Source organism: Adiantum capillus-veneris, chromosome 21 (assembly GCF_014529385.1).
Source record: "Adiantum capillus-veneris isolate H3 chromosome 21, ASM1452938v2, whole genome shotgun sequence".
In the NCBI taxonomy this organism is placed as follows: domain Eukaryota; kingdom Viridiplantae; phylum Streptophyta; class Polypodiopsida; order Polypodiales; family Pteridaceae; genus Adiantum; species Adiantum capillus-veneris.
Genome location: NC_140951.1, coordinates 78,933,875 through 78,960,903, shown reverse-complemented (window position 1 = coordinate 78,960,903; position 27,029 = coordinate 78,933,875). Strand labels below are relative to the sequence as shown.

The 27,029-nt window shown below is 46.6% G+C and overlaps 1 protein-coding gene and 1 pseudogene across 4 annotated transcripts in view; both read right to left on the bottom strand.

Moving 5' to 3' along the window:
• LOC147431202 (craniofacial development-like protein) overlaps positions 1–27,029 on the bottom strand; it is a 109,468-nt gene that overhangs the window by 12,411 nt on the left and 70,028 nt on the right. For 3 of the 4 annotated variants that reach the window (XM_086493835.1, XM_086493836.1, XM_086493837.1), the window contains exon 3: positions 6,614–6,744. In XM_086493835.1, coding sequence (XP_086349961.1) covers positions 6,614–6,744 — 131 coding nt within the window. Of the gene's footprint in view, positions 1–6,061; positions 6,194–6,300; positions 6,464–6,613; positions 6,746–27,029 lie in introns of those variants that run through there. The other variant, XM_086493838.1, reaches the window with a different exon arrangement.
• On the bottom strand, positions 23,196–25,687 carry LOC147431204 (uncharacterized; annotated as a pseudogene).

The following is a 27,029-nucleotide window of genomic DNA, read 5'->3' as shown; positions in this document are numbered from 1 at the left end:
CTGGTACAATAATACCTGCTTCTTGCATTTTTTCCAACTCGATTTTAACTGCTTCTGCATACTTGGGATTCAGTTTGTAAGCCCGTCCTCTGACCGGCTTAGCCCCCTCAACCAGAGGAATTGTGTGGACTCCTAGCTCTGCTGGGATTCCTTCGAAATCATGGTAAGACTAGGCAAACACATCCTTGAAAGAGCGCACGAAAGAGATTACCAGGTCGAGTAGAGCGGGGTGATCCCATAACCAAGTGGCTAACAAGATGTGCTGATGGTTGTCAGGGCCTCCTAGGTTGACCTCTCTGACTGGGTCAGGCCGTGCAGTGGGCGAGGCCGCGTCAGGGAGAGAAGGCCTTGCCGCCTCTGTTAGCTTCTGGACATTATGAGCTGGCGTCTGATCAATGTTGAAATCAGCATACTCTTCCTGCAACCATCCTGATGGAAGCTCTGCAAATGGTAAATCCTCAGATACCTCAAAGTGCTCCGGCATGGGTGGAGAGTCAGATGAAGTAGAGGCTAAGAAAGGAGCTGGGGTGTTGGCCAACTCTTGCAAGGGAGACTTTTTCCCCCTTCTATGGTGGGTTATAGGCTCACCTAGGCCGACGGTTTCCATCAAGGGACCCTCTGAAGGATGGGCACCAGAGACCAGTCCACTTGGTTCTGGCTCACTTGGCTGACTGGTATTACTGGCTTCAGGTGTAGCTTCAGGTGTAGGATCAGGGGAAGAGGGTGAATCTGTTGGCAAAGGTTGAAGAGAGACTACATAGCATGGCATCGAAGAGGTAGCTTCTAACCATTGCAGTAGGTCTTCATCGGACCCATCAGGAGGGACCGGCTGCTCCAAATCAGGGTTGGACTCTACTGACAAAGAGCTATGCTGAACGACCGGATCCATACCTCCTTCGAGACGAATTTGTTGCATTGGAGAGCCAGGAGTATGTATCCACATGGCGTCGGTTCCCCAGTCGTGAAGTGCTTTCGTATGTTGCAACCATGGCCTACCAATCAGCAAGGGATAACCTCCCTCTACCTGGGGAAGATTAACTACCACAAAATCCAAGTTAAAAGTGAAATCTTGTACCTTCAGAGACCTTGTCGACTATGCCCACTGGGTAGACTGTTCTCTGATCGGCCAATGTAGCAGTGAAAGGAGCAGATCGGGTAGGCTCTAGACCTAAGGCCATCATAGTGAATTCCGGCATCAAATTGATTCCAGATCCACCATCAACGATGACACCGGATAGCTGGTGCCCAAGAATAGATACAGTGAGGCGAGGACTTTTATAATCGGTGAGGGGAGCAGATGGATAGGAAATCAAATAAGACTCTGAGGGCTGTACAGGGAGGTGCCCGCCACTAGGCCCAACCCCGGGTACAGAGACTGAATGACTGACAAGGTGTCACTTCTAAGTGTTGCGTCGAGCCTTAGCATGTCGTATAGTGACACCTGCTGAAAAGTATTTTTCAAGATTGCTTCTGCTGTGGGCTTGGCGCCTTCGAACTGGGTTCCCTTTGGGACCTTGATCTGTTCCAAGTCAGCCACTGCTTCCAAGAAGGCTCCATCAATGTCAGATAACAGGGAAGTTGGTTTGCTCTGAGCAATTTTGAAGGACTCCTCCTTTGGGTCAAATAGACCAGCTTGAGGAAGTGGGGACTGGCGAGGTGGACCTGTGGGCAGACTGAGACCAAGAGCTGCTCTTTGTGCCCGAGTAAGGACACCAGCAGGCTCCTCCACTTGCAGTGGCTTAACCACATGAGTAGCAGGTGATGGTTGAGGCACGGTGTTCACAGTAATCAAGTTTATCTTCGGGAAGGTGAATTCTTGCTGGTTCTGAGTTGAGCTTGAAGACATGGATGCCCTTTGCGTGGGACAATCCTTACTGTAGTGATCCTTCAAATCAGGGCAATGACGACAAGGAGGGGACCCCTCAGGTAAAGGACACTTGCTCTGATAATGCCCATATTCTCCGCATCTGTAGCAGAGTATGGGCCGATTGGAAGGACGAAACGGGGGACGAGGTGGTTGCTGCATGGAGTTGGAGGCTGAAGTGTAGAAGCTCTGAGGGGTTGAGGCGGCATTAGCATTATAAAAACTTTGAGTCGGGAAAGTACTTGACATACCTTGGACAGCAGGGGTATTGAGCAAAGGTGGCATGTAGTTGGGATGGTTGTAGTGGGAAACCATGTTGGATGCTGGGGCTAACCCCTGTATGAGAGTAGGACCAAGACTTTGCTGTATTTTGTGCAATCCCTTTATATAGTAGCAATCCTTATCTTCATGACCCGATTTTTCGCAGAAGTGGCAATAAGAGCGAAGGGGACAGTCTTGTGGAGGGTGTCCTAGAGAGCGGCATGAACTACACCATACCATAGCCTTAGTCTCTTGCTGAGACCTGAGCTCTTCTAACTCTCTTTTAAGTTGATCATAAGCCTCTTGATGTGGAGGCTTCTCCTGTCTGAGAGAGAAGGATCTCTCTTCGTGAAGGACCCGCTGTAACTTTAGGGCTTCCAGTTCCCTTCTTAAAGCAATCAAGGGGTCTGATGGACTGTCCATGAGTACAGGGGCAGTATCTAACTGAAGAGAGTCAGTGAATTGCCTTCTTGCTCCCTCTATTCTAGTAGCAGTAGCAACAAAGTCCTCCAGACTGGCTTCAGGACGGAGACTTTCTCTGAGCTTTTGTTGAGAAGTCTTAGGCAGAGCCTTCTCTACCCACTTCTTCACCATGAATTCCCCTGGTTGCTCAGGCAGCTTGGCGACCAGGGACTTTGTTCTGGTCATGAGCTCTGCAATTGTCTCCTTGGGCTGGAGCAACAGGTTGGCCAACTCATCTAGAATCTTCTCTTGATAATCCCCTGGTCGGAAAGCTTCACAGAACTGTTGTCTTAACATGGTCCAAGTAGTAAAGTGGTTTTCAGCAAACTGACTATACCATTTATCTGCAAGACCATCCAAGGTGGAAGGGAAGAGCACCACGTATGCGTCTTCTTTGTTGAGGCCACGACCTCTGCAAAGAGAGACAAACCTCCGAGCATGGTCGTCTGCATCTTCTGCGGCGAGACCTTTAAAGGTAGGGAACTTGATGTTCACCTTTGCCAGAACACTTGTGAGCTCCTCCATGGCCTCTTGCTCCTGAGTCTGTTGCTCACTAGCTTGTTGTAACAAAATGGGGGAGAGCCTTACCGGAGAAGGTGACCTGGAGGATGTAGAACCGGTTGAAGGGATTAATATGCTTCTACTGGGCACCAAGGGTTGACGCCATCTGTGGTAGTACTTCAGAGGACTCAGAAGTGCACTTTGACGCTCCAAAGACCTCCTTGTATGTGTCATGCAGTAATCGCCAACCTCACCAAGCTTTGGGCAAGAAGACCTTCACTTGGGTAAGACAACCTTCACTTGGCTGAACATTGGTCTAGACTCTACTAGACCAGGGCGAGTGACTAGACCACCTGGCCTGGACCAGGACGAGGAGGGACTAGACCAGGGACGAGAAGGACTAGACCAGGACTAGGACTGGGTGGACCAGGGCGAGAGAGGACCAGACCAACCAGGCAAGAGACTAGACCAGCTAGATTAAGCTGTCAAGGGTGAAACTGGACCAGACCAACAGGCGGCACAGGCGAAACGGAAAAACCAGCTACTCAACAGAGTGAGACTTCAGTTGAGGTCCCACCGTGATCGCCAAAATGAGAGCACCTGTAGCGCGGATAATGTGTCGTGCTCTCTACAGTGTGGGTGCCCCTCAGTGCAATGTGCGTGACAATCTCACTCAAACAAATGGAAACTCTCTCAAACAGAATGAAACACAGAAACAATGGATAACAACAGAGACACAACAGTGGACCAGAACAAGTGGACTCGACTAGCTCAAAGAACCATGTACAGACTCGGGCGTGGCGACGCACTCAGCTCCAGCCCAGGACTCACAAGTACAAATGGGGTGTCGAGGCTCAGATGTGCAGGGATGGTGAAGCAGTGCTCTGTGTAAGCCTCACTCTAGACGACTACGTACAAGATAATCGAACTGGCCCAAAACGACTACTCATATGTACAACCATAAGAGCCACCAACGGCCCATAAATGTCCAGCTAGCTAAGTCTATCTCCAAACTGAGTGGTGGTGGTGACCAGGCCACGATGTCCACTAGACCACCGTAGGTACCCTGCCACGTGTCACTCCCAACCCAAAGGGTCCGTCCAATGTGAACCAGACCAACTGTAGCTAACTGTCCAACTGCCTGTCCTGTGAAGTGACACTGTAGCCCTGCTACAACGTACCGTCCCGTTCGTTTAGTACGTTCCAAAATTTTAAAGCACTCACAATTGTGAGTGGATTATATTGAGCAGCCCAAAAAATTTTAAATGGCTGTTGATAGCCATTGGCAGCTCTTGACTGTTGACTAAGGGCCATTGAGGGCAACTTTTGGGGCCGTTTTGGAGCGCCAATTCAAGCACTTAAGCCACATTCAAACATTGGATTCTATGTGCTAAGGCTCCACTTGTCTTATGCTCTCCCTCTCCCCCACGCTCTCCCTCTCTCATCAAGAGTCATCATCCATGCTCTCTCTCTCTCTCTCTCTCTCTCTCTCTCTCTCTCTCTCATGCTCTAGCCTCTTCCTATTTAAGCAATGCCTCTCCATCTTGTTCTCCAACACTTCCAAGCTCTCAATGCTCATTGCTCTCAAGCTCTCAATGCTTCCATGTTCTAGCTCTCAAGTGACAAGCTCTAGAGACTAGAGTCTTGCCTCTCCATCTTCTCTCCATTGGGTCTCTCCCTCTCAAGCTCCCATTGAAGATCTCATAACGTCAAGTTTCTTTAAGTGTAAAGTTTAAACCCAAGGGCCTAAGCCTTTGACATAAGAATTCTTTGTTTTTTTATTTTGAACGTACGTAACGTCGTCGTACATCTTAATATTTTTTAGTTCGTTTAGTACCGCACATCATCGTACGTGTACAAAACGTACGGGACCGTACGAGACCACTATGCCCGGCGTTTTGCAGATTTACCGCGACGGAACATCAGTGTTTTCAGTTTTCAGCAGTTAGCACCCGCAGTAGAAGTCCCGAACCTCGCAGACCTCACCTTCCCGCAGTAGTTCCTCGCCGCACGGTCAGTTCCCGCAAGGTTTACAGTTTCAGCCCAAAAAACGCAGATTTCAGCATCTGCGCTGAAATCTGCGTTTCCAGCGCGTCGTCGTCGCATCGTCGTCATCGGCATCATCATCGATATAGAGTCAAAATTCAGCAGATAAAGATTTGCAGATTTCAGCCCTTAGCATTTTCAGATTTCAGTCCGTCTCGTCGTCGTCCTCATTGCCGTCGACATCGTCGGCAAGTCCGAGCATTGTAGAGATTTGTGCAATCATAAGTAGACCATAGAGAGTGGGGCCTTCGTAGGAGGGTTTTACAACGTCTCTGGTGTCGTATTCTCTTCTCTATCTCTCAGTCTCATGCACTTCCATTCACTGTGTCCATTCACTTTGTTTGTGTCCATTGCACTCTCTCACTAAAGGAACGGAAGGCTCTCCCTTCCGTAAGTAAAAGGAACCTTGAGCACAATTTGGAGCACTCATTTTGAGCAAAGCACAAACATTCATTCCGTTGCACTTTACAATGTATGCCAAGGTGTTCCTGTTTAGGTGATGTGATTTTTAACCAATGAGGTCACGGATTCTGGTGGGTCGAGCACATGAGGACGGTCCCTATATGGGGACAAGCCCCCCCTCCCCCCCCCCCCTGCCCCACGAACACACACACACACTCTCTCTTGTATGATCACTGCTATATGCAACTTTTGCCAGAGTATTTGGCTACAAAGGTGACGACAACTATCCCGAGAGATGATTTCATAATTATAGAAAAGAAACACTAAAAACGAGAAAACAAGCATAGTATGAATAAAAAAGTCAAAAGAGAAACAAGCAAGCCCACACATATACACACCCAAAGCCCTAGAGCACCATGCACATGCACCTCCTACAACTCACCACTCCTACCCCAACACCACACACCCAAATGCAACGAGGACACACACCACCTAGCCCAAAACAAACACAGTACAATCTCTTACCATCACAAAAGGATTGTAACACAGCCAGATGTTGTAATCCCTCCGGAGTGTCTTTAACATCAGGACAGTGTCACTCCCTTAAAACGTATGGGTATCACCACCCCTCCTAGACTCGCACATAGGCCTCCCATTCTATCCACATTGTTAGAGACCTCAATAAGGCAGGTTTCAAAAAGCATGGGACAAAGCAGGCAACCAAGCTTCACCCCAATAATATTCCTTACATCTTTTACACGCACCTCCTCAATCCCTCAGAATGAGTATATGATCCAATGAGGTGCCCTTCGTTTTCCGTCCAATTTGAGGAAGAGAGACTTCGCCTGCTTATTTGTGTGTATCCTAGAAGAAGATTTGTGCTCTTCCCTAGCACACACCCCCTTATCCTTGTATCAGTGTAGTAGCCTAACAGAGTAATAGTGGTACCAAAAATTAGACAAATATGAATGGTTTTAAACTCCTTGCTTATCTGAATAAAACAAAGAAGCGACAAATGTGTACCAGAGGTTGAAAGAAACAGATCAATGTCCTTAAGCCGATATAGTTAACACTTACCGGAGTAGATGCTTTCTTTTCCTTTTTGCTCTCAATCTTTTCCTCCAAAACTCGTGGAACAGACTTTGAGATAGGTGCTACTTTTTTTGAGTTTAATTGCTTCCATATTTCATCTATACGAGCTTTTTTATCTAGAAACCACAAACAGTTGGTTGATGAACTGACTACATAATTCACAAACAATTATTAGTTAAATTGTTTTTAAAAAAATGGACCTTGCAATACTGCCATGAGAGTCAGTGATCATCAACAAACACCCCCCCCCCCCTCCCCAAACAGTTCTTTACACATGCTTTAGAAGAACAGATGCTAACATAGCTTGGACCAATTTCTCGTACGCAGAAATGCCCAAAAGAGGAGAAAAAGGCTTGTTTAATTCAGATGTCACAATTTTTTTATATGCTTGCTGTCCCATAAAATCCCAGCCAACCAGATCCTTATTTGAAAATCAACTTACAGAACCATAATGAATGGTACCGGATTGAGTATTAAACAGGTCATGCATGGCCAATCTGCAAGGATTCAGGGCACATATACTGATGGTCAAAAACCAAATCAATTAGTGGGGCTATAGACCTTTTGTACTTTGCAGGAAATCAGATGCTCTCGAGCAGACAGCTTGGTGATGTTTACAGCCTCACTCTCACTGTGCATACCTATACACTGCCCCTGAATATTTAACCAAGAAACGTGCTTGTGTGTGAAGTTACTGCCTTGTGGCTACCTCATTGACAAGAAGCCACCTTTAGACCATGCTACTTCTAGAGTTCGGCATCTCTCTCGATTTGTCCAGCCAGTCCCAATATCTCCCAAGGATAGGTGATAGGGAGTGAGGAGTCAGGACTCTTTTGTGACTGTGCCCGGCCTGAGTGAGGTAGATATTTCTCATTGATGGTTCATGTGTGGCAATGCCTCCACTGAGTCAAAGCATGAATGATTGCTATGAGATCCTTTTCATAAATTTGTGCAACCCTCTCTAGCTTTGACAGCAATTGACTCTCATAAGCTACGACATGGCCCTCTTGCATGAAGACCGCACCCAATTGCTCCCACTAAACCTCAAAAGATTTCTGCAAGTAGTCTGGTTTAATCACTTCCAGCGAGTGATCGGACGGAAACAAAGAGATAACTGCAATCTCCACACTCGGCCGATGGCAACACTTTAGCACTTCAAAGACAACTTGAATGACTATGTGTGTGTGTGTGTGTGTGTGTGTGTGTGTGTGTGAGAGAGAGAGAGAGAGAGAGAGAGAGAGAGAGAGAGAGAGAGAGAGAGAGAGAGAAATGTTATATTAACGTCTTCGAAAGGCCAAAATTCCCTATGAGACCAAAAAGTTACAATTGGTGAATCTGATACCATGTCTGAGTACAAAAAGTACAAAGAACTAAGACTAAAAACACTAAAACACTAAGGAAATGAATCTAAAGCTGATCCGGAATTGAAACGAGATAGAGAGGGCGGGGGGGGTGGTTCAAATGAAATCTCTCATCGGTCGCTGTCAAATCCCATCAACATCCTCCATGGTCAGTACTCTGGTTGGGCGTCTTACATGTCGAGCTAGAGTGATCTGGATCTTCGGCTGCAGCCTTCGTCGATGGTGGGAGACCCCTCGAGGTCGTGGGCGTCTCGATCTGCCTAGCTCAATGGCTCGGTCAATCAACATACCTCTAGTGTGTGTGGGCTCTGGGATTTGCTGTGATGACTGCTCCTCTGGCTCTCTGTCACAAAGTGATGACGTGGCTACGGACAGCAGAAACCCTAATTTCTGCCAGAAACCCTAAAATTCCTGCAAACCCTAATTTTTGCCAAAAACCCTAATTTCCGAAAATCGCGGAGGCTATTAAAAAATATATATATATATATATTTTTGAAAATGATGAGCGACGCAAATTTTTCTTTTTGACTCTCTGAGAGAGAGAGAGAGAGAGAGAGAGAGAGAGAGAGAGAGAGAGAGAGCAATTGCTTTTTGACTCTCTCTGTGAGAGAGAGAGAGAGAGCAATTGCTTTTGATTTGAAGCTTTTGGGGCTCTGGTTTTGGGCATCCCTTGTAACCTTTAAATTAGTGGTGAGGGCCTCACTTCTCAGAGCATCTGGACGCAGAGTCTGAGAGTGAAGCCTTAACCACTCTCTTGTACTTTGATCTGATTAATATAAAAAGAAATACCGAAAGGGGCGCCAGTCTTTGGGGCCAATATCTCTAGGCACGGAACTCCGCCGGGCATGTGCAAATCTATTGTGATCTGTGAATTGTTTTGAAGTGGTTATTTGGTGCTGTCGCGGTTGATTCTTGACTTGGAGTGTCCAAGTCTGTTACAGTGGTATCAGAGCACGGCCGATTTCTCTTCTATGGGAAATCCGATCCCCGAAATTTTTTTTCCCGCAGCACCTATGGCTTCACGCAAGGATCAGTCGACTCCCTCTACATCTGGAGATGCGGGCAGGGATCACAACGAAGATTCCGGCAGAGTGTATGGCCCGCCTCGGCCTACTCAGGCGGAGCGGCGAGAGATGGAGCGTCGCCAGTTGATCGGCGATGCAACGAAGATGATGCTCAATTTTGCCAAGGATACGAAGATGGCAAAATATATAAACTAGACCTCTCTGGCAGAGGTACAGACGGAGTGGCAGAGAACCACAACATCACTCCCGAAACCCGCTCTCGAGAAACCTTCTGCCTCCAAGAAAATATACGAGAAGGAAGTGGAGAATGTGGTTGATGCACGGATTGCTCAGCTTTTTGACACGCAAAAGAAAGCCAAAAAGCACGGCAAAAAGCAGAAGAAAAGCACTGACTTTCCAGGTTATTTGGGTCGTCAGTCGACTTTTGACAAGGCAAAGAAACAGAAGAAGCGTGTTCGATTTGAAGGAGTACCCAGTTCTTCTTCTTCTTCTTCTGATAGTTCTTCTAGCTCCTCGGATTCGAGCGAAGAAGACAGAAAAGGTAAAAAGCGAAGCAAGAAACAAAGCTTCAGAAAGGGCAAGAAAAAGGCAAAGAAGGCTACATCTCGCCCAGAGACTGACAGTTCTACTGAGGACTCGTCTACAGACAGCTCAGATTCCGATGACGGAAAGTTTTATGCGAACAAGAAGAATTTTTACAAAGCCAACTAGTATGACTTTCTCGAAGATAAAAGCAAGAAAGTCCGAGAGTTTAAGGAAGGTGGCCACTCGATCAAGTTTGATACTTTTCAGGATACTCAGATGCTTCGAAGGCTGTCTTTTATACAGCAGTTTGACATCGCTTTCGCGGGAGGACGCTATTCAGAGCACTCCAAGATTCGGAGAGCTGCCTCTTACTTTAAGAGGAATGCTCGTACTTGGTGGTCTACGCTTCTTTTAAACAAGACTGCGCCAGTTAAATGGCTGAAATTTGAAAAGATTTTTATTTCTTCTTGGTTGACGCAAGAATATGAATGAGATATACGAGCTGCTTGGAACCATCTTCGGATAACCAAGACAGACAGAATCAATGCTTATTGTGAAAGATTCTGGAGCTCTTTTCTACCCGCCTCTTCATTCAAAAAGATCTCGTTCAGAGAACAGATTGAGAGGTTTACCTTGGGTCTACCTACAAAGATCCGAGATCACTGCTTGGAACAAAAGTCAGCTTCTATTCAGGAGTTGATGAGTCATGCGAAGCGGGGCTTTGCCATTCACTCTGGCAGTCTGACCTACCCCACAGATGAGGCCATGACACAATGAGCCGAAGAGACATCTAGGAATGAAAGTAGAAAGAAAAAGAGCAACCCAGAGAAAAAGGATGCACCACCCAAGCTTACTCCTGAGGAGAGAGCTCGCTTCATTAGAGAGGGGAAGTGCTTTGGATGCGGGGAACATGGACATATCTCCGCGAAGTCACACAGAGAACAGAATGATAAAGATGACGACAGGCCTGAGAGTTCGAGAGTAGCTGAGGAACGTGGTAGAAAAGGCAGATAGAAAAACAGAATTGGTACCACATGGCGTGGAACCTGCACCGAATCTAATGAATGAAAGTACAAACTTTGCCGCTTTTGGGGCAAAGTGAAGGATCAGGAAGCTCTTTTGAAGGAGCCAAGGCCAACTTCTTTTCACTTGGAATTGGCGGCTCGATTTGGAATTACGCCCGACAGACTGACGCCACAAGTGGAGGTAGTTCGATTGGCACCCGGATGGGATGTTGCCATTACACCGAGCATTGGCAAACTTCGTTTGCAATGACAGGGGTGTTCAGGGCACGCGAGTGACGTTCTACTCAGGATCCCTTGGTACCACAAGAACTACGCCGTGGTTGACTACCAGGCCGAGAAAGCGACTTTGATAAATGAAGGGCTTAGAGATTGTACTTGATGAACTTCACTGTCTTACTCATTCTTTTGGGAGAGAACTGAACGATGGATAAAGGTTGAATATGTTTTGACCTGATCAAAAGAACGCCAAGATTTTTCTCCACACTCATGCCGATTGCTTTTCAGAGGGCCTGAAGATCAAACCATTGATCTAATACCCGGAAGCACGCCACCGAATCGGCCACCTTACCGTGTGAGCCGAGTACAGAATGAAAAGATTATGAACCCAGTGAAAGACCTCTTGGAAAAGGGTCTTGTCCAACCTAGTACTTCACCGTATTGCTCTCCAGTGTTGTTGGTTTTGAAGAAAGACGGATCTTGGAGAATGTGCATCGATTATAGCACTCTCAACAACGAAATGACCATCAAGAACAGATTTCCGATTCCTAGGATCAATGATATATACTCGACAGGTTACAGGGATCCTTGTGCTTTAGCAGGATTGACTTGAAGAGTGGATATCATCAGATCAGGATAGCGCCAGGGGATGTCTACAAGACAGCTTTTCGGACGACTTTTGGGTTATTTGAGTTTTTGGTGATGCCTTTTGGCTTAACCAATGCTCCTGCGACAATTAACCGGATGATGGACAGGATTTTTCGAGAGTACAGGCTATTTGTTGGCACTTTCTTTGACAACATCATTGTTTTCTCCAAGAATGAGGCAGAACACAGAGATCATCGGCTTCAAGTCTTTCAGGCATTACGAGATCACACGTTAGTGATTAATGCAAAGAAAAGTGAATTTTGCCTACCAGAGATACACTTTTTGGGACACATTGTGTCAGCAGCAGCAGCAGGAGTGCAAATGGACCCGGCCAAGATAGAGACTATCCGTGATTGGCCCGATGTGAGGAATGTCCATGAAGTTAGAAGCTTCTTGGGACTGTGTTCGTACTACAGGCGGTTCATACGAAAGTTTGCAGAGGGTGCTTCCCCTTTGCATACCTTGACTCAGAAAGGAGTACCTTTTTCATGGGGACGCACAGAGGTGACCGCCTTTCGGACATTGAAAGAGAAATTGACTACGGGACCTATTTTGACTTTGCCGGACTTGCAAAAGTCATTTGAAGTATATTGTGATGCTTGTGGTCGTAGTCTGGGTACGGTCTTGATGCAAGAAGGTCATGTCATAGCTTACGAGAGCCGTTTGTTCTCTAGGCCGGAGATGACAGCACAGATCTATGAGAAAGAGCTTTTGGCGGTTATCCATGCTCTTACTCAGTGGCGGCATTACCTACTCGGAGCGGATTTTACTGTCTTTACAGACCATCAAAGATTGCGCTACTTCTTGTCACAGAAGCAGCTTTCGGAAAAGCAGATGCGGTGGGCGAACATCTTGTCACAGTTCCACTTCCAGATTGTCCATGTGCAGGGACAGAAGAATGTGGTGGTAGATGCTTTGTCTCGGAAACCGTTGGTTCTGGCTATTTCCGCGATACATCATAGGAGCTTCGAGGATATGGTCGATCAGTATGCCACAGATACATATTTTGTAGATATTTTCACACGGATACGGGATGGGGAGACAGTAGTTGGATACTCCCTTCGGGAAGGCTACATGATGAAAAAGACTATGTTGTGCGTTACACAGCCGTTGAGGGAAAAGGTTATGACTGAATGCCGCTGTCCACCTTTTACGAGTCACCACGGCATTGCTACCACCATGAAAGGAGTAGAGAGATACTTCTTTTGGCCGTGACTCAAAAAGGACGTGGAAGAGTTGTGCGCAGTATGCCAGAAGGTCAAGTTTGATAGGCATAAGGCACAGGGATTGTTACACCCTTTATCCATACCCACCCGCCCCTGGGAAAGTATTGAAATGGATTTCATTTTTTATCTCCCAAGAACACAGAATGATCACGATGATTTTCCGATTACATGGCACGTCTGAGATGATTGTCTCCGATAGAGACCCTAGATTTATGAGTTTGTTTTGGGAAGGCAATTTGGGAGAACATTGGCACGTAGTTGCAGTTCTCGTCATCGTTCCACTTGTGTTGGGGTATAGGCGCATGTGCCTTGCCCGACCGCCCAGAGTCTGGGCGCCCACTCACTTGTATACCTTATACATAGCATAAGTGTATAGGGGGCTGCTCACTCTTTGGAGTCTCCCCACCCATATCTGTGTGTCGTGTGTCTCCTTCTCTCTCTCACTCTCCGTCTGTGGTGCTCCCCGATCCCCTTCAATTGGTATCAGAGCTATGGTGACCGAGGAGAGCACGACGGCTTTGAGAGCTTCGAGGCGATAGCTCGCTCGCTCTCGACGGTGGAGTTCGATCGTGAAGTTTCACGGAGAGCGATTTTAGCTTGAGGAGCATTGTCTTTGGAGTTTAGGAGCTTGGTGTGGTCAAACATTTCGAGTGCTTGGATGCTGTTGTGGCAGAGCTCTTGCGTTGGAGCTTGCATTGAGAGGACATTGCATCACGCAGAGTGGAGCAAGAGCAAGTTCAAGACTGTGTGCAGCTCGTTTTTGCCATTTTCGAGCTCTAAAACACAGTTTTTTGCGTAGCTCCGTCATACAGAGTTAGATCTACATGATCCAAGAGTCTAGGTCAGGGTTTTGGCACGCTCCGGACGCGATGGTGATGTCTATTTGCTGAAATTATGCTTTGAATTACAGCAGGTACAGCAGCAGGTTTATTTGTGCACTTTCGGGTCCCAAAAACACTGTTTTTGGTATATCTCACACACACGGAGTATTTACTGCAGCAACCAGCAAATTCATAGGTGTACACAGGTTTTTGGATATGCATTTGTCCAGAGAGCCACTCATGCGAGAGTGAGCTATGTTGCCATGGTCTTGGCGGTTTATGTATGCCATATATGGATTTGTGTATTTGTTTATGGTTGAGATTATTTGAGATTTGGCTCAATTTATAGAAGAAACTCTGTTGGATTTTATCGAGGTTCTCGCCATAGCTTCTACGTATCCGTAGGTTGCTCTTTGACAGTTTAGTGGTTGAGTTTACTCCCACTTTGACAAGTGATTTTCAGTCATCATTTGGTTGGAGTTTGGAGTCACTTGTGTATGCCCTTGTGTGCCGTATTTCGTATTGCGCATAGCGACAGATCTTGCAAGGTTTTGCGAAATGTTGCTATAGTTATCTGGCAGACATTTGGTCATCGATTGAAAGGTATTTTGGCAGCAATCATCACTCACATGTATGTCATTTGAGGTGTCGTTGAGTGATACTCCGGCAAGAGCGGGTATGCTCATATGTATGACTTTGTGAGGTGATTCCGGTCGAGTTTATTCCCGGATTGGCCATTGTGGCATATATTATTGTCTCTTTGAGGTTTACTGTTGAGATTTTGCTCCAGTTACAAAGGAGACTCTGCCAAAATTTTGTCAGATATTTATGCGCGATTGAGTCATATTGACTTGTGATTTTGTGCAAGGTTTTGCACGGTTATTGGTGCAACTTTGCATCAGGTTTTGAGCCATATTTGCAGACTTTTGTTGATGCGATTCGAGCCAGTTTAGGGCTGCTTTGGTTGACATTTGCTACTCATTGTTGGTTGCTCTTTTGCGAGCATTATGGCTGATTTTTCATTTGACTTCCAGTGTTATGGTCTGACACACTTTGATGGTGCAGATTTTGTTGCTTGGAAGGAGCATATGCTTGTTGCATTGGCGGATTTGGGGCAGGATAAACCCTTGCATGGTTTATCGGCGAAGCCCAAGTCTATGCGTGATGATGATTGGCAGGATCTTGATGAGTGAGCAATGTCTACGATTCGTTTGCATCTGGTTGAGTCTGTTGACTGGCAAGTCTCGAGGGAGACTACAACTCATGCTTTATGGCAAAGTTTACATGCTATGTACGCGACATCCATGTCTACAGGGAAGTCTAGTCCCACTTCTATGTCCATGGGAGAGATTGATCCCACACGCAAGTCTCGACGGCATAGAGACTTGACATGTTGGCATTGTGGACATAGAGGGCACATTAGGCGTCGATGTTTCAGGCGTTTGAGACAACGGAGGCGACAGATGCGTGATGCAGATTTGGGCATGACAGATGCTAGTGAGATCAGTACGGTGGTTACTGAGTATGCTTGTGACGGCGATGTCACATTTACATCTAGCTTGTCTTCAGACAATCTTATGTCTACGGATTGCATATCGGATTGCACATTGTCTTCACATTGGTTACTAGATTCAGATGCTACTTTCCATGTCACGTCGCATCGTGAGTGGTTTAGCACGTTTTCTAGTGGGAGACTTGATTGTGTGCACATGGCTGATGGTTTTTTGTATGACATTGAGGCCTTCCTGACCACGAAAGATTAGATTTTTGAAGCGGATGAATATTCGCGAGATTTGATACGGCTTTTGCCAAGGTTCGCGAGACTTTGCAGGAGTCTCAAGAACGACAGAAAAAGGCAGCGGATCGCCATCGTCGCGATTTGAAATTGAAGGAGGATGATTGGGTGCTCTTACGTTTTGAGAAGGCACGCCTACGAAAGAAAAAGGGAAAGGAGAGGCTTTTTCCAAAGCTTAGTATGCGATACTACGGCCTTTTCCAGATCACTGACAAGATAAATGATGTCTCCTTCCGATTGAAACTGCCAGATACTTGGAGGATTCATAATGCATTGCATGTGAGTCTCTTGAACCATGTTAAGGGTGATGTGCCTGATAATGGGGAGCTTGATGAGCAACCCGACGTGGAAGAAAACGAGGAGATCCTTGTTCCTGAACAGATTTTGGCACATAACGATACGAAGAAAGGTAAAGTCCGAAGGCGGTTCTTGGTTTAGTTCAAGAGCTTTCCTGCATTTGATGCGAAGTGGATGGAGGAGGAGGACCTAGCAGATACTCCTCGGATTGTGAAACTTTACCTCGATGTTTTCGTTTAGCATAGTCTACTCCAAACGGAACCCAGAAACTCAGCTTGGCCGAAGATCTGGTGCAGTGGGATGCACAAGAGGGGAGTTACTCCGCTCCTTTGTCAACACATGCCTCGATTTTGATACTAAAGTCACTGATGTCTCTTTGAGCTTCAGGGATACTGAGAGCTGACAGTATTCTGCTGGATGACTTTATGAAATGGAATTCCTGATAATGATACTGATTTGTTCTTGACTTCTTGTGAGTGCAGGAACTGATAGACGAAATGACTGCAGCATTTTGGTCTGATTGATCTCGAATAGACATGGTTGCAATAGGGGTTAGTCAATCGGACATCGATGAGGTCCCGATTCAACCTAGATGTGATTGCTAGCTACATTGCCGATAAATCATGGTCTAAGATCCGAATGAATGTTGAATGTCATGTGATGTCCTGTGATGTCTGGTGATGTCCTGTGATGTCGTGTGATGTGACTGTCGATTTTGTACATGTGCTAGATGTGCGTTCCTAGTACGTAGGTACTAACAGTCAGTGTCTGCTAAGACGGTTTATGGCTTTTGTCGGTTTTGCAGGTGTAATCGTGGTCGATTACAATGCTTTCAAGAGGGGGGTATGTCACAAAGTGATGACGTGGCTACGGACAGCAGAAACCCTAATTTCTGCCAGAAACCCTAAAATTCCTGCAAACCCTAATTTTTGCCAAAAACCCTAATTTTCGAAAATCGCGCGTGCGAGAGAGAGAGAGAGAGAGAGAGAGAGAGCAATTGCTTTTGATTTGAAGCTTTTGGGGCTCTGGTTTTGGGCATCCCTTGTAACCTTTAAATTAGTGGTGAGGGCCTCACTTCTCAGAGCATCTGGACGCAGAGTCTGAGAGTGAAACCTTAACCACTCTCTTGTACTTTGATCTGATTAATATAAAAAGAAATACCGAAAGGGGCGCCAGTCTTTGGGGCCAATATCTCTAGGCACGGAACTCCGCCGGGCCAGTGCAAATCTATTGTGATCTGTGAATTGTTTTGAAGTGGTTATTTGGTGCTGTCGCGGTTGATTCTTGACTTGGAGTGTCCAAGTCTGTTACACTCTCCCCTGGCTGGTGTAAAGAAATCTGTGATTGGTCTCTGAGACTATCTCTTCCTTGATGTCCTCAGCAAGCTCTCCCTAAGTCTGCACACCTCTAGCAGGAACAATCCGAGACATCTCTGATGTGGTCTGAAACCCTCTCTGAACAGACACTAGAAGCGGCCTCGTATCTCATAGTACGTCGGGCAATGGCATGTGTAGTGCAATTCTGTCTCTGGCTCGAAGAGACATAGGTGACATAACCTGGCCCCTGCTGGTACACCTCAAAATCCGTCAGTCTCGATCTAGAGCTGATGTGAGGATGTGTGTATCTGCCCAATATCGCATCGTATCCCAAGAGATAAGTGCGTATCCATGTATGAAGGCCTAGTCACAAAACCGTCCTCCGTGAGTTGGAGAAGATGCTCTCTGTAGAAGGCCATCTTCGTGCCCAACTCCTATGTCGACTGTACCCATGTGCTCCTAGTATCTAGCTGAATCAGATCCTGGCGTATTGTCGTTCCAGAACAGATATTGGCACAGAAAGATGGAAGGTAAAGTGATAAGACGGTTCTTGGTTAAATTCAAGACCTACTCCGCATTGGATGCGAAGTGAATGGAGGAGGAGGACCTAGCAGATACTCCTCAGATTGTGAATCTTTACCTTGAAGCATTTGGATTAGCATAGTCTATTCTAAATGGAACCCCGAACTCAGCTTGGGCGGAATCTGGTGCAGCGGGTATGCACAAGTGGGGAGTCGCTCCGCTCCTTTGTCAACAGATTGCCTCGATTTTTGATATTAAAGTCACTGATGTCTCTTTTGAGTTTCAGGGATACTGTGAGTTGACAGTATTCTGCTGTATGACTTTATGAACTGGAATTCCCGATAATATGATACTGATTTGTTCTTGACTTGTTTAAGTGCACAAACTGATAGATGAAATGACTGCAACATTTCGGTCTGAACGATCTCGATAGACATGATTGCAATAAGGATTAGTTAATCGGGCATCTATGAGGTCTCGAGTGGATCTAGATGCGATTGCTAAATACATTGCCGATTGATCATGGTTTGAGATCCAAATGATTTTTTGAATGTGATTTGTCATGTGATGTCCTGTGATGTCAAGTGTTGTCCTATGATGTGACTATCGATTGGTACATGTGCTAGATGTGTGTTCCTAGTGCGTCGGTACTAACAGTCAGTGTTTGCTAAGACAGTTTATGGCCTTTGTCTGTTTTGCAGGCGAAATCGAGGGCGATTACAATGCTTTCAAGAGGGGGGTATGTCACAAATCAGTGACGTGGCAGCCATTTGGGCAGGAGAAACTACACACACACCCCAGGTGATGTGTCAGGCATGGCCCTGGACATGGGGAGCAGCAGAGCAAAGCACACACACACCCTCTCCCTGGCTGGCTGGTCCCTGAATTTACGCTGAAATGCAGACGTGGCAAGCCCGCAAAACCCGGCGGAAATTACGGAGTTCCGACGTGGCACTGGCTGTACGGAAGTCCGTGTTTTACGGCAACTGTACAGACGCTTTTGCCTACGCAAATCAGGGCTGAAAATCTACGCAAATTATTGGGCAGCTTTTGGGAGCAAGTTGCTTTAATTTTGAATGCTATTAAACTAGCAGCTTTTGGGGCTCTGCTTTTGGCATCCCTTGTAACTCTTTATAAGTGTGGTTTGGGCTCCCACTTCTCAGAGCATCTGGACGCAGAGTCTGAGAGTGAGACCCAATTCACTCCTTGTACTTTGAGCACAGATTTTAATACAAAAAGGAATACCGAAAGGGGCACCAGTCTTTGGGGCCAATACCTCTTGGCATGGAACTCCGTCGGGCGGTGTAGAATCAAATTGTGAACTGTTTTGAAGTGAATTCTCGTCGTGTCGCGGTAGATTCTTGACTTGGAGTGTCCAAGTTTGTTACACGATCGCTTGCGTTCTTCTCACTTATCGTTTGGTTAGAGCTGCCACGTCATCACTTTTGTGATAGTTGCATGCCTTGACTCAGAAAGGGGTACCATTTACTCGGGAACCTCCATAGATTGTAGCATTCCGAGAGACTGAAGCAAAAGCCGACTACTGGGCCAGTTTTGATTTTGCATGATGTGACTGGTTTTATGGTTAGGGTTTGTTGGTTGAGGTCATAGATGCATTTGATCACTGCGTTTTTTGGCCAGTCATAGATTCTCTCCTTAGAAAGGTGGTCCATGCCAATCTCGTTGTTAGAGCCAAAATCCTCTATGTTGCCATATTCTTTTCTCTTTATGTCTTGTACTTGCAGCGGAGATCTTCTATGCTGCATGAGAAACACTAGTGGATTATTGGAATGACGGGTTTTTGTCACGTGCACATCTAACCCTATGTGTACGTGGACAAGCTACTTCATGACACGGGTTCAGTTCAATTCAGTTAGCCTAGGAAGTGTTCTGGCACTTTCATGAGTCTATTCGCAGACCGTGCATGTCCAAACACTTAGAGTAGATGCATATCCTCTGGTGCAAACAACATGACTATCAGATTTTAGTCAGAACCCATCAGGAGCATTTTTACAGTGCATAGACCTATTTTCCCTATTTTAGCCATTTTTCACTTATTATTAATAAGTGACTTCTGTTGGGAAACTGGGTAAGGCAATTTTGACAATCATGTATATAAGAAACCCTAGCGTTGGCACTTTCTAGCAGAAGAGGCAGCAGGGACCAAACATTCGGCAGTGCACCTTCTTAGCAAGACCCCCCCAGCATGATCACCTAGCGTTTTTCAGCCAAAGAACAAGCCAGTGTTTTCAGCTTTGCAGATCAGCCCAGCGTTTTGCATTTGCAGCAACCTGTGGCGACAACAGGACACAGCAGATCACTAGCGTTTTCGCATCAGGCACAGATTCAGCCCTAGAGTTTGTGGAGCAGCAGACAATCCAACGTTTTGCAGTTCCTCCGCGACGGATTCAGCATATGCATTAGTGTTTTCAGTTTCCAACAGTTAGCCACCGTACCGCAAGTCCTAAACCTAGCAGATCTCACCTTCCCGCAGCAGATCCTCGCCGCACGGTTAGATCAGCCCAAGTTTGCACATTCAGCCCAAAAAACACAGATTTCAGCATCTGCGTTTTCAGCGCGTCGTCGTCGTCTCGTCGTCATCACCGTCGTCACTGACATAGAGTCAGAATTCAGCAAATAAAGATTTGCAGATTTCAGCTCGTCTCATCGTCGTCGACATCGTTGGCAAGTCCAAAGCATTATAGAGATTTATGCAATCAATAGTAGACCGCTCTCGCCATAGAGTTTGGAGCCTTCGGAGGAGGGTTTGACAACATTCTGGTGTCGTATTCTTCTCTCTCTATCTCAAACGGACGGCTCTCCCTTCCGTAAGTAAAAGGAACCCTTGAGCACAGTTCGGAGCACTTATCTTGAGCAAAGTTCAACATTCAGTTCCGTTGCACCTTACAGTTTTGCATTAACTTGATTGAGTTTTGCAGATCCCGGTCGAGGGGCTTAAAACCTAGAAGAAGCAGAAGATCTACCAACTTATGAAGATCAATCGAGTGGCCTAAAACCCCAAAATGGGTTAGGATTCAAATCCTAATCTTGCCCAACTTAAGAGGCACCGGCCGAGGAGCCTAAAAACCCTAAAAACCCTAAAAACCCTAAAAATAAAGGACCCTCTCACATGCAAAATTGCATAAGGAAGTGATGATGTGGCATGCTATATGGACTCGAGCAAATTGCGGAGATACATATGACGTTGCAGCGTGTAGGGACAGCCTAGTTGGGCGCTAGCTTTTGGATCCAGTTGCTTTTAGACTTGATGCTTGGATGCTTTTGGTAGGCCAAGGGCCTTTGTATGTTGGGCTCTCTCTCTCTGGCATTCTACCACGTGGAGAAGCAGAGCAGAGTCCTAGACTTGTACCTTGTTGAAGTAATAATAAAGAAATACCGAAAGGAGCGCCAGGTGTTGGGGCGAGTGCCGTCTAGGGGTGGAACTCCACCACTCCACGTCTGTTGCGTGGACTCTCTCTCTCTCTCTCTCTCTCTCTCTCTCTCTCTCTCTCTCTCTCTCTCATGGACACTCAGAGCTATTATTGAGGAGGGTAGACACCATGGCAAGAGGATCTATTGTAGCTTTGTGGATATCCGCAAAGCTTTTGACACAGTGTTGAGAGCCAGACTTGTACGTAGACCATAGGACATGGGTGTGTCTATAAAGCTGATACGGGGTATTTTGGCTTTATACAGGACAGTGATGGGGTGGGTACGCACTACCGAGGGAATGTCTGACATGGTCCACTCCATATTGGAGTGAAGCAAGAATGTCCCCTATCTCCGACTCTTTTTGGGATGTATGTGGATGAGTTTTCAGACTATGTAGAGCGTCAAGGAGACAGAGGGGCTCAGCTAGTAGGGACATGGATTCCGTTGTTACTATATGCTGATGATATTGAGTTGATTTCTGACTCTCCAGAGGGGATGCAACGTCATTTAGATGCTTTGCACATATTTGCTCGTGACAGTGGATTGTGTGTCAACCTTGGTAAAACCAAGGCTATGATGTTCAACACCACACCACAGTGGGTCAAGAGGTTAGCACCCACATTTACGTATGGCCAGGAGACTATGGAGTACACAGATGCATATACCTATCTTGGGGTAGTTTTCGGTGGACCAGTGTTTTCACTGAGGAGAGCGTCAGAGACTAGACTGACGAGAGCCTATGCAGCCTTGGGAGGACTGGAGAGGATGTGTTCGCAGGTTCAGTTTCAGGAACCGCGAACAAAGCTCTTGCTTTTTGACACTCTACTGACTTCAGCTATGCTCTACGGAGTTCAGGCATGGGGACTCTCAGTAGACCATCATGGGAGATCTTTGGTCTCTATGACCGCTCAAATGATTCGGGCTAAGGCCTCAGTGCCGCATGAGATTATCCGAGCCAAGCTAGCCGCCCCCCCCCCCCCCCCCCCCCCCCACCCCATGTGGTTGAGGCATTGACTAGATCAATATCCTTTATACACAGTTTATGGGATTTCCCCAGGGACAGACATGCTCGGCTTGCCCTGGAGTCATCTCGACAACTAGAGCTACAAGGCGATACAGCATGTTGGTATGGACAGATGACAACATGGTTTCAGTCACATGGTTTCAGCATGGATAGATTACCTCCGTTTCAATACTCCCTGGATGCAACCTCCCTGTCTCTCACACAGACAGAGATCACCAGACTCGTTCCCGAACAGATACTGGCTCCCAAGGAAAGGAAAGTCAAAGGTAAAGTGATATGGCGGTTCTTAGTGAAATTCAAGAACTATCCGGCATTGGATGAAGGAGGACCTAGAAAATACTCCTCAGATAGTGGAACTTTACCTTGAGGCTTTCGGTCTAGCTTCGACTATAGATCCCGCAGATCAGTAGGGTTGAATCTGGTGCAGACGGGACGGCACAAGAGGGGAATCACTCCGCTCCTTTGTCACAGGTTACCCAGATGGAATAAAGTCATTGATTTCCTTTTGGATTTCAGGGATACTGACGTGCTGACTGCATTCTACTGTATGACTTTATGAAAGAAGTACTTCGACATGAGAATTCCCAAAATGAATCCGATTTATGTGTGCTCTCTCATGTGAGTCGTGTCTGAGTGCATGTTTGAAAGACGAATAGACTGTAGCATTTCGGTCTTGAGATTCCATATGAGATGGACATGATAGCAATAAGAATTAATCAATCCGACATCAGTGAGATCTGGTGTGGATCTAGATGTGATTGCTAAACACGGTGCCGAGAGATCATGGTCCTAGATCTCGATGAACTTTATGTGATTTGATTTGAATGTGATGTGGATGTTCAGTGACTGTCGTCTTTGTGCAAGTGTTGGATTTGTGTCGTCTAGTGCATCGGTTGTTAGAGTTAGTGTCTACTAAACTAGTTTTTGGCTTGTGTTTTGCAGGTGTAATCGAGGGGGATTACAATTCTTTCAAGAGGGGGGTATTTTACATAGTCACATGGGGACGTGGCGGGTCCCGGGGACGGGGACGTGGCAAAACAGGGGACGGGGGACGCGACAGGGGACGCGCTTTCAAAAACACTAATTCTTTGCAAATTTAATACTGAGACAATAGTGAACACTTAAGAGCACAAGATTGCAAAGAAAAAGTGGTTTTTGCATTCATATTACATAACACCAAAATATAACAAAGGGCGTACGGCGTATGCGACACAGTACACCATTGGTATGGTGATCAAGCATCAATCATCCTCGCCAAGGGGCAAAACATAACGATGTACAAGTGAAGAGTGGATAAGTAGAGTTTAGCATAAATGAGAGTCAAAATGGGAAGGGCTCGAGACTCAAGAGGTCTAGACTCTAGACTCTACATGTTGGCCCATGGTGCCAACTGAATGTCAACTGGCTCTGCATAGTCCATTTGATCCAAAAAATCATCCTCAAGTGGTGTTGTCTCAATCTCTGCCTCTGGCATCTCTGCATCTATCTGTGTCTCTGGGATAGGATCATCTCAGCAAGTGCCCACTCCGCGAAATCATCACTTTGATCTGACTTGGAAAGCATCTTCAAATTTGATGAGACATATATGAGATCATTGGCTCTCTGTACATCAAGACGATTCCTCTTCTTTGAGGCTACATGAGCATACACACTCCAAAGTTGCTCCAAGAAACTCGTAGTGCATGCTTGGCTAAGAATGCGAATAGCCAAATCCTGTAAACCGCCCAATCCCGCCCCAAACTCCTCCCACCAAAGAGCACTCCCCATCTCAAAGCGAGATGCTTGTGCATCGAGCATGTGACAAATTTCTCCCTTTCCATTCCTGTAGACATTGATTTGCCTCCGAATCTCGGTCCTTTCCTTTGGGTCGGGCACAAGGCGGGCAAGGATGGTTTGCCAACCATTCATCACCTCTTTGTCCTTCCATTGGTTCCCTTGTTGGAATTGTGGATCCACTACATAAGCGGCTGCATGAAGAGGAGAATGGTAGGCATTCCACCTTGACACACACAATTCTTGGCTCTCCTCGTACCTATGTTATGAAGATTCAAAACAAAGTTAAAACTCAAGCGAGTAAACTTGTAAAGCATAGGGAAAACTTAAAAGTGACTCGTGCGACGTGAATACCTATCGGGGTCGGTCACAAGTTTTTCAAGAGAGTCAATCATGGTGTCCATGGCCTCATATATCTTGCCGATGCAAGGCTTCATGGAATCCAACACCCGCAAGAGGTGGATGATAGGCTTCACCATTTTGGAGATTGTCTTTACTTCCTCCCACCATTCCGGCATGTCGGCCCGTGCTCGGCATGCCACTCCGTTGACACTTTTTGACTCGCGCATTGCCAAGAACTCATCACTAATGAAGAGTCCCCTCAATGCCCCACTACATGAACTCAAGCGATGAAGCATAATAAAGTTGTAGGCGAAGCGAGTCTCCGAGTATTTGAGAAGAGCTAGCTTTGACCTCTTTGAAAATTCAGCCCTCACCTATTTAGAAAAATCAAGTTTCAACATTTAAAACGAGAATTGGCCTTCCATATTGAAATTAGATTGGTTAACACTTAATGGTTACCTTTTGATGATTATTGACAAAAGTCACCATTGAATTCGCATGCTCAATGACGGGGGAAATCCATTCCAAGGCGCCTATATCTTTGAGAAGATTGTTGAGGCAATGAGCCATGCAATATGTGACTGTGGTTTGTGGATAAAGGGATTCAATGATGGCTCCGGCGGCACGATTGCTATTTTCTCCATCAGTGACGATGGCAATGACATCATGCTTTCCCACCTTCTCAATGGTAAGCGCCCACTCCGATGCAAGTACTTGCACACTCTTCCCGGTCCCCGATGCATCATGGGAGTCAATGAAATACATCTCCCCCCGAGAATATGCCACCACGCCATGAATGGAGCGGCGACAAGTATCACTCCACCCATCCACAATGAGGGATACCCCATTCTTCTTCCATGAAGCCCTTGTAGATGCACATGCCGCCTCCACCATGACTTTCTCCCTGTCAAGAAGAGTGGTGCGCAAGCTCTCCGAAGAGGGAGGGACATATGTGGGTCCAAACTCTCCGATCTTCCGTGCCATTTCTTTAAAATATGGAGATCTTTTATGTCAAAAAAAAGTGTAAATGAGACTTGAGTGATATACATTGTATAAACTAAAGATTAAAGCTTAGCTTGGCTTACCGCGCTGCATTGAAAGCAATATGGTCGTGGTAGAAAAATCTTGCTACGTCGACATCTACCTCCTCTTTCAAGGCCGGTTTCCAACTATCTCCAAGAGTTGCTTGCCGCTTGGGTGGACGAAAATGAGGGACAGATGACAATGAAGGGTTGGTAGAGAGTGGAGGTGGGCGGTCACCGTCGGTGCCAGTTGATGCACAAAATGATGCCGAAGAAGGGGATGCCAATGCTCAGATGAAAGCCGCCGTGGCCATCTCCCTCGGATTCACCGTGCGGCGCTTGGTACGATTCTTCTTGGCTTCTTTTATATCCGCAAGAGTCTTCTCAAGATTTAGGAGCTTTTGCTTCTCCTCTTCCGAGCCGGTTTGCGGGCAAAATTGAACTTGATGTCCTTTTTCGTGAAGGAAGTGGGCGCGCAACTTCCTCACGGAACCATTGCGCTCGTAGCCACAACGGCGGCACTTCCACGGCTTGCTTCCACCTCCAACACCGGACATGGGAGCAATCACCTCACTCCACCATGTCCATGTGAAGTCGGCGGAGGAAGGGCGTTGAGAAGGGGCAGCGGGGCCGGAGGAAGGAGAAGGAGGAGGGCTTAGAGAAGCTTGGAATCCATCTTGAGATGCCATTGATGATAGATATTAGAGAAGGGTTGAAGAGAAGGAAAGAGGAGTAGGAGAAAGATTGATGGGGGGGAGAGAGAGAGAGAGAGAGAGAGAGAGAGAGAGAGAGAGAGACAGAGAGAGAGAGAGGAACTTCAAGTCTTCAAGGAAGTGGCCTTGAGCCTTGAGGCTTGGGTATGATAGTAGATACTATGAGGCTATGAGCCTTGAGGCTTGGAAGTGGGTGCTCTTAAGTAGAAAGAGCTCCCCCCAAAATGGGGGTTTGAACTTTGAATTTGAAATTTGAAAGGCCACCCAAAAGTGGAATTTTGAAATTTGAATTCCCCCCCAAAAGGGTGCTTTTGAAATTTGAAACCCCCCCCCAAAAGTGGGCGCTTAAAAACCTTTTGAAAGCTACAGCCCCGCCCCCTGCCTGCGTCCCATCCGTGTTGGTCACTGGGGACCCGCGTCCCGGGACCCGTCCCCTGTCCCGTCACCTGTGAGGGACGTGGGACGTCCCCACGTCCCAAAAACGGGTCCCCGTCTGCGTCCCGGCGTCCTCCGTCCCGTCCCCACATAAAAGGGCCGCGTCCCCCCGTCCCCTGTTTCTATGGTATTTTACAAAATAATGATGTGGCATGACCACCCGGACAATTCTAGGCAAATAATAATGATTTTTAAAGCTGTTCCAACTTATGGTTCCTTTCCTTCGGGGCCCAAGGGACACAAAGCAGTAAAAATGTGCCAGACAGACAAAGCGCGTGGAAAGTGTTGACGTGGTAGGTTGTACGGACGTCCGCAAAACGCGTTGGTTGCTGACGTGGCACTGTATATGGATTTCCGCGATTTGCGCTGCCAGCTTCTAAACGAGATTCTTTTAGAACTAGAAGCTTTTCATGTACTACTTTTGAAAGGCGATGGGCCTATAAAGTTGTAATCAAGGGTGCACTCTCTCTCAAATTTCTGTGGGAGCACTGAGCAGAGCGGGCTTGCGGAATTTGTAATTTGCTCGATTATTTATATAAAAATAAATACCGAAAGGGGTGTGTCACGAGGACGTGGCAGTTATTAACCATGTCACAGAGATGTGGCAACTGCTAACCTTGGTTTTTGGTTTCTTTCCAATGGGGTTTATTTTATTTGTTTTGAGACCCTCTTTTTGAAGTAGCAAATGGTCGGACATTGTATGGCCAATGTGAACGGTAGATTCACCCGCAGACGGGAAGTGGTCGGCACTGGAATTCGTATGGTAAGAGGATGTCTAGGCTCAGAGCAAGATCATATAGGTCCCCCCGTCGCACTTAGCAAGTTGGTGGATACTAGGAAGTGAACTCAATAAAGGCCTAAAGTCAAGGTGGGACTACCAACA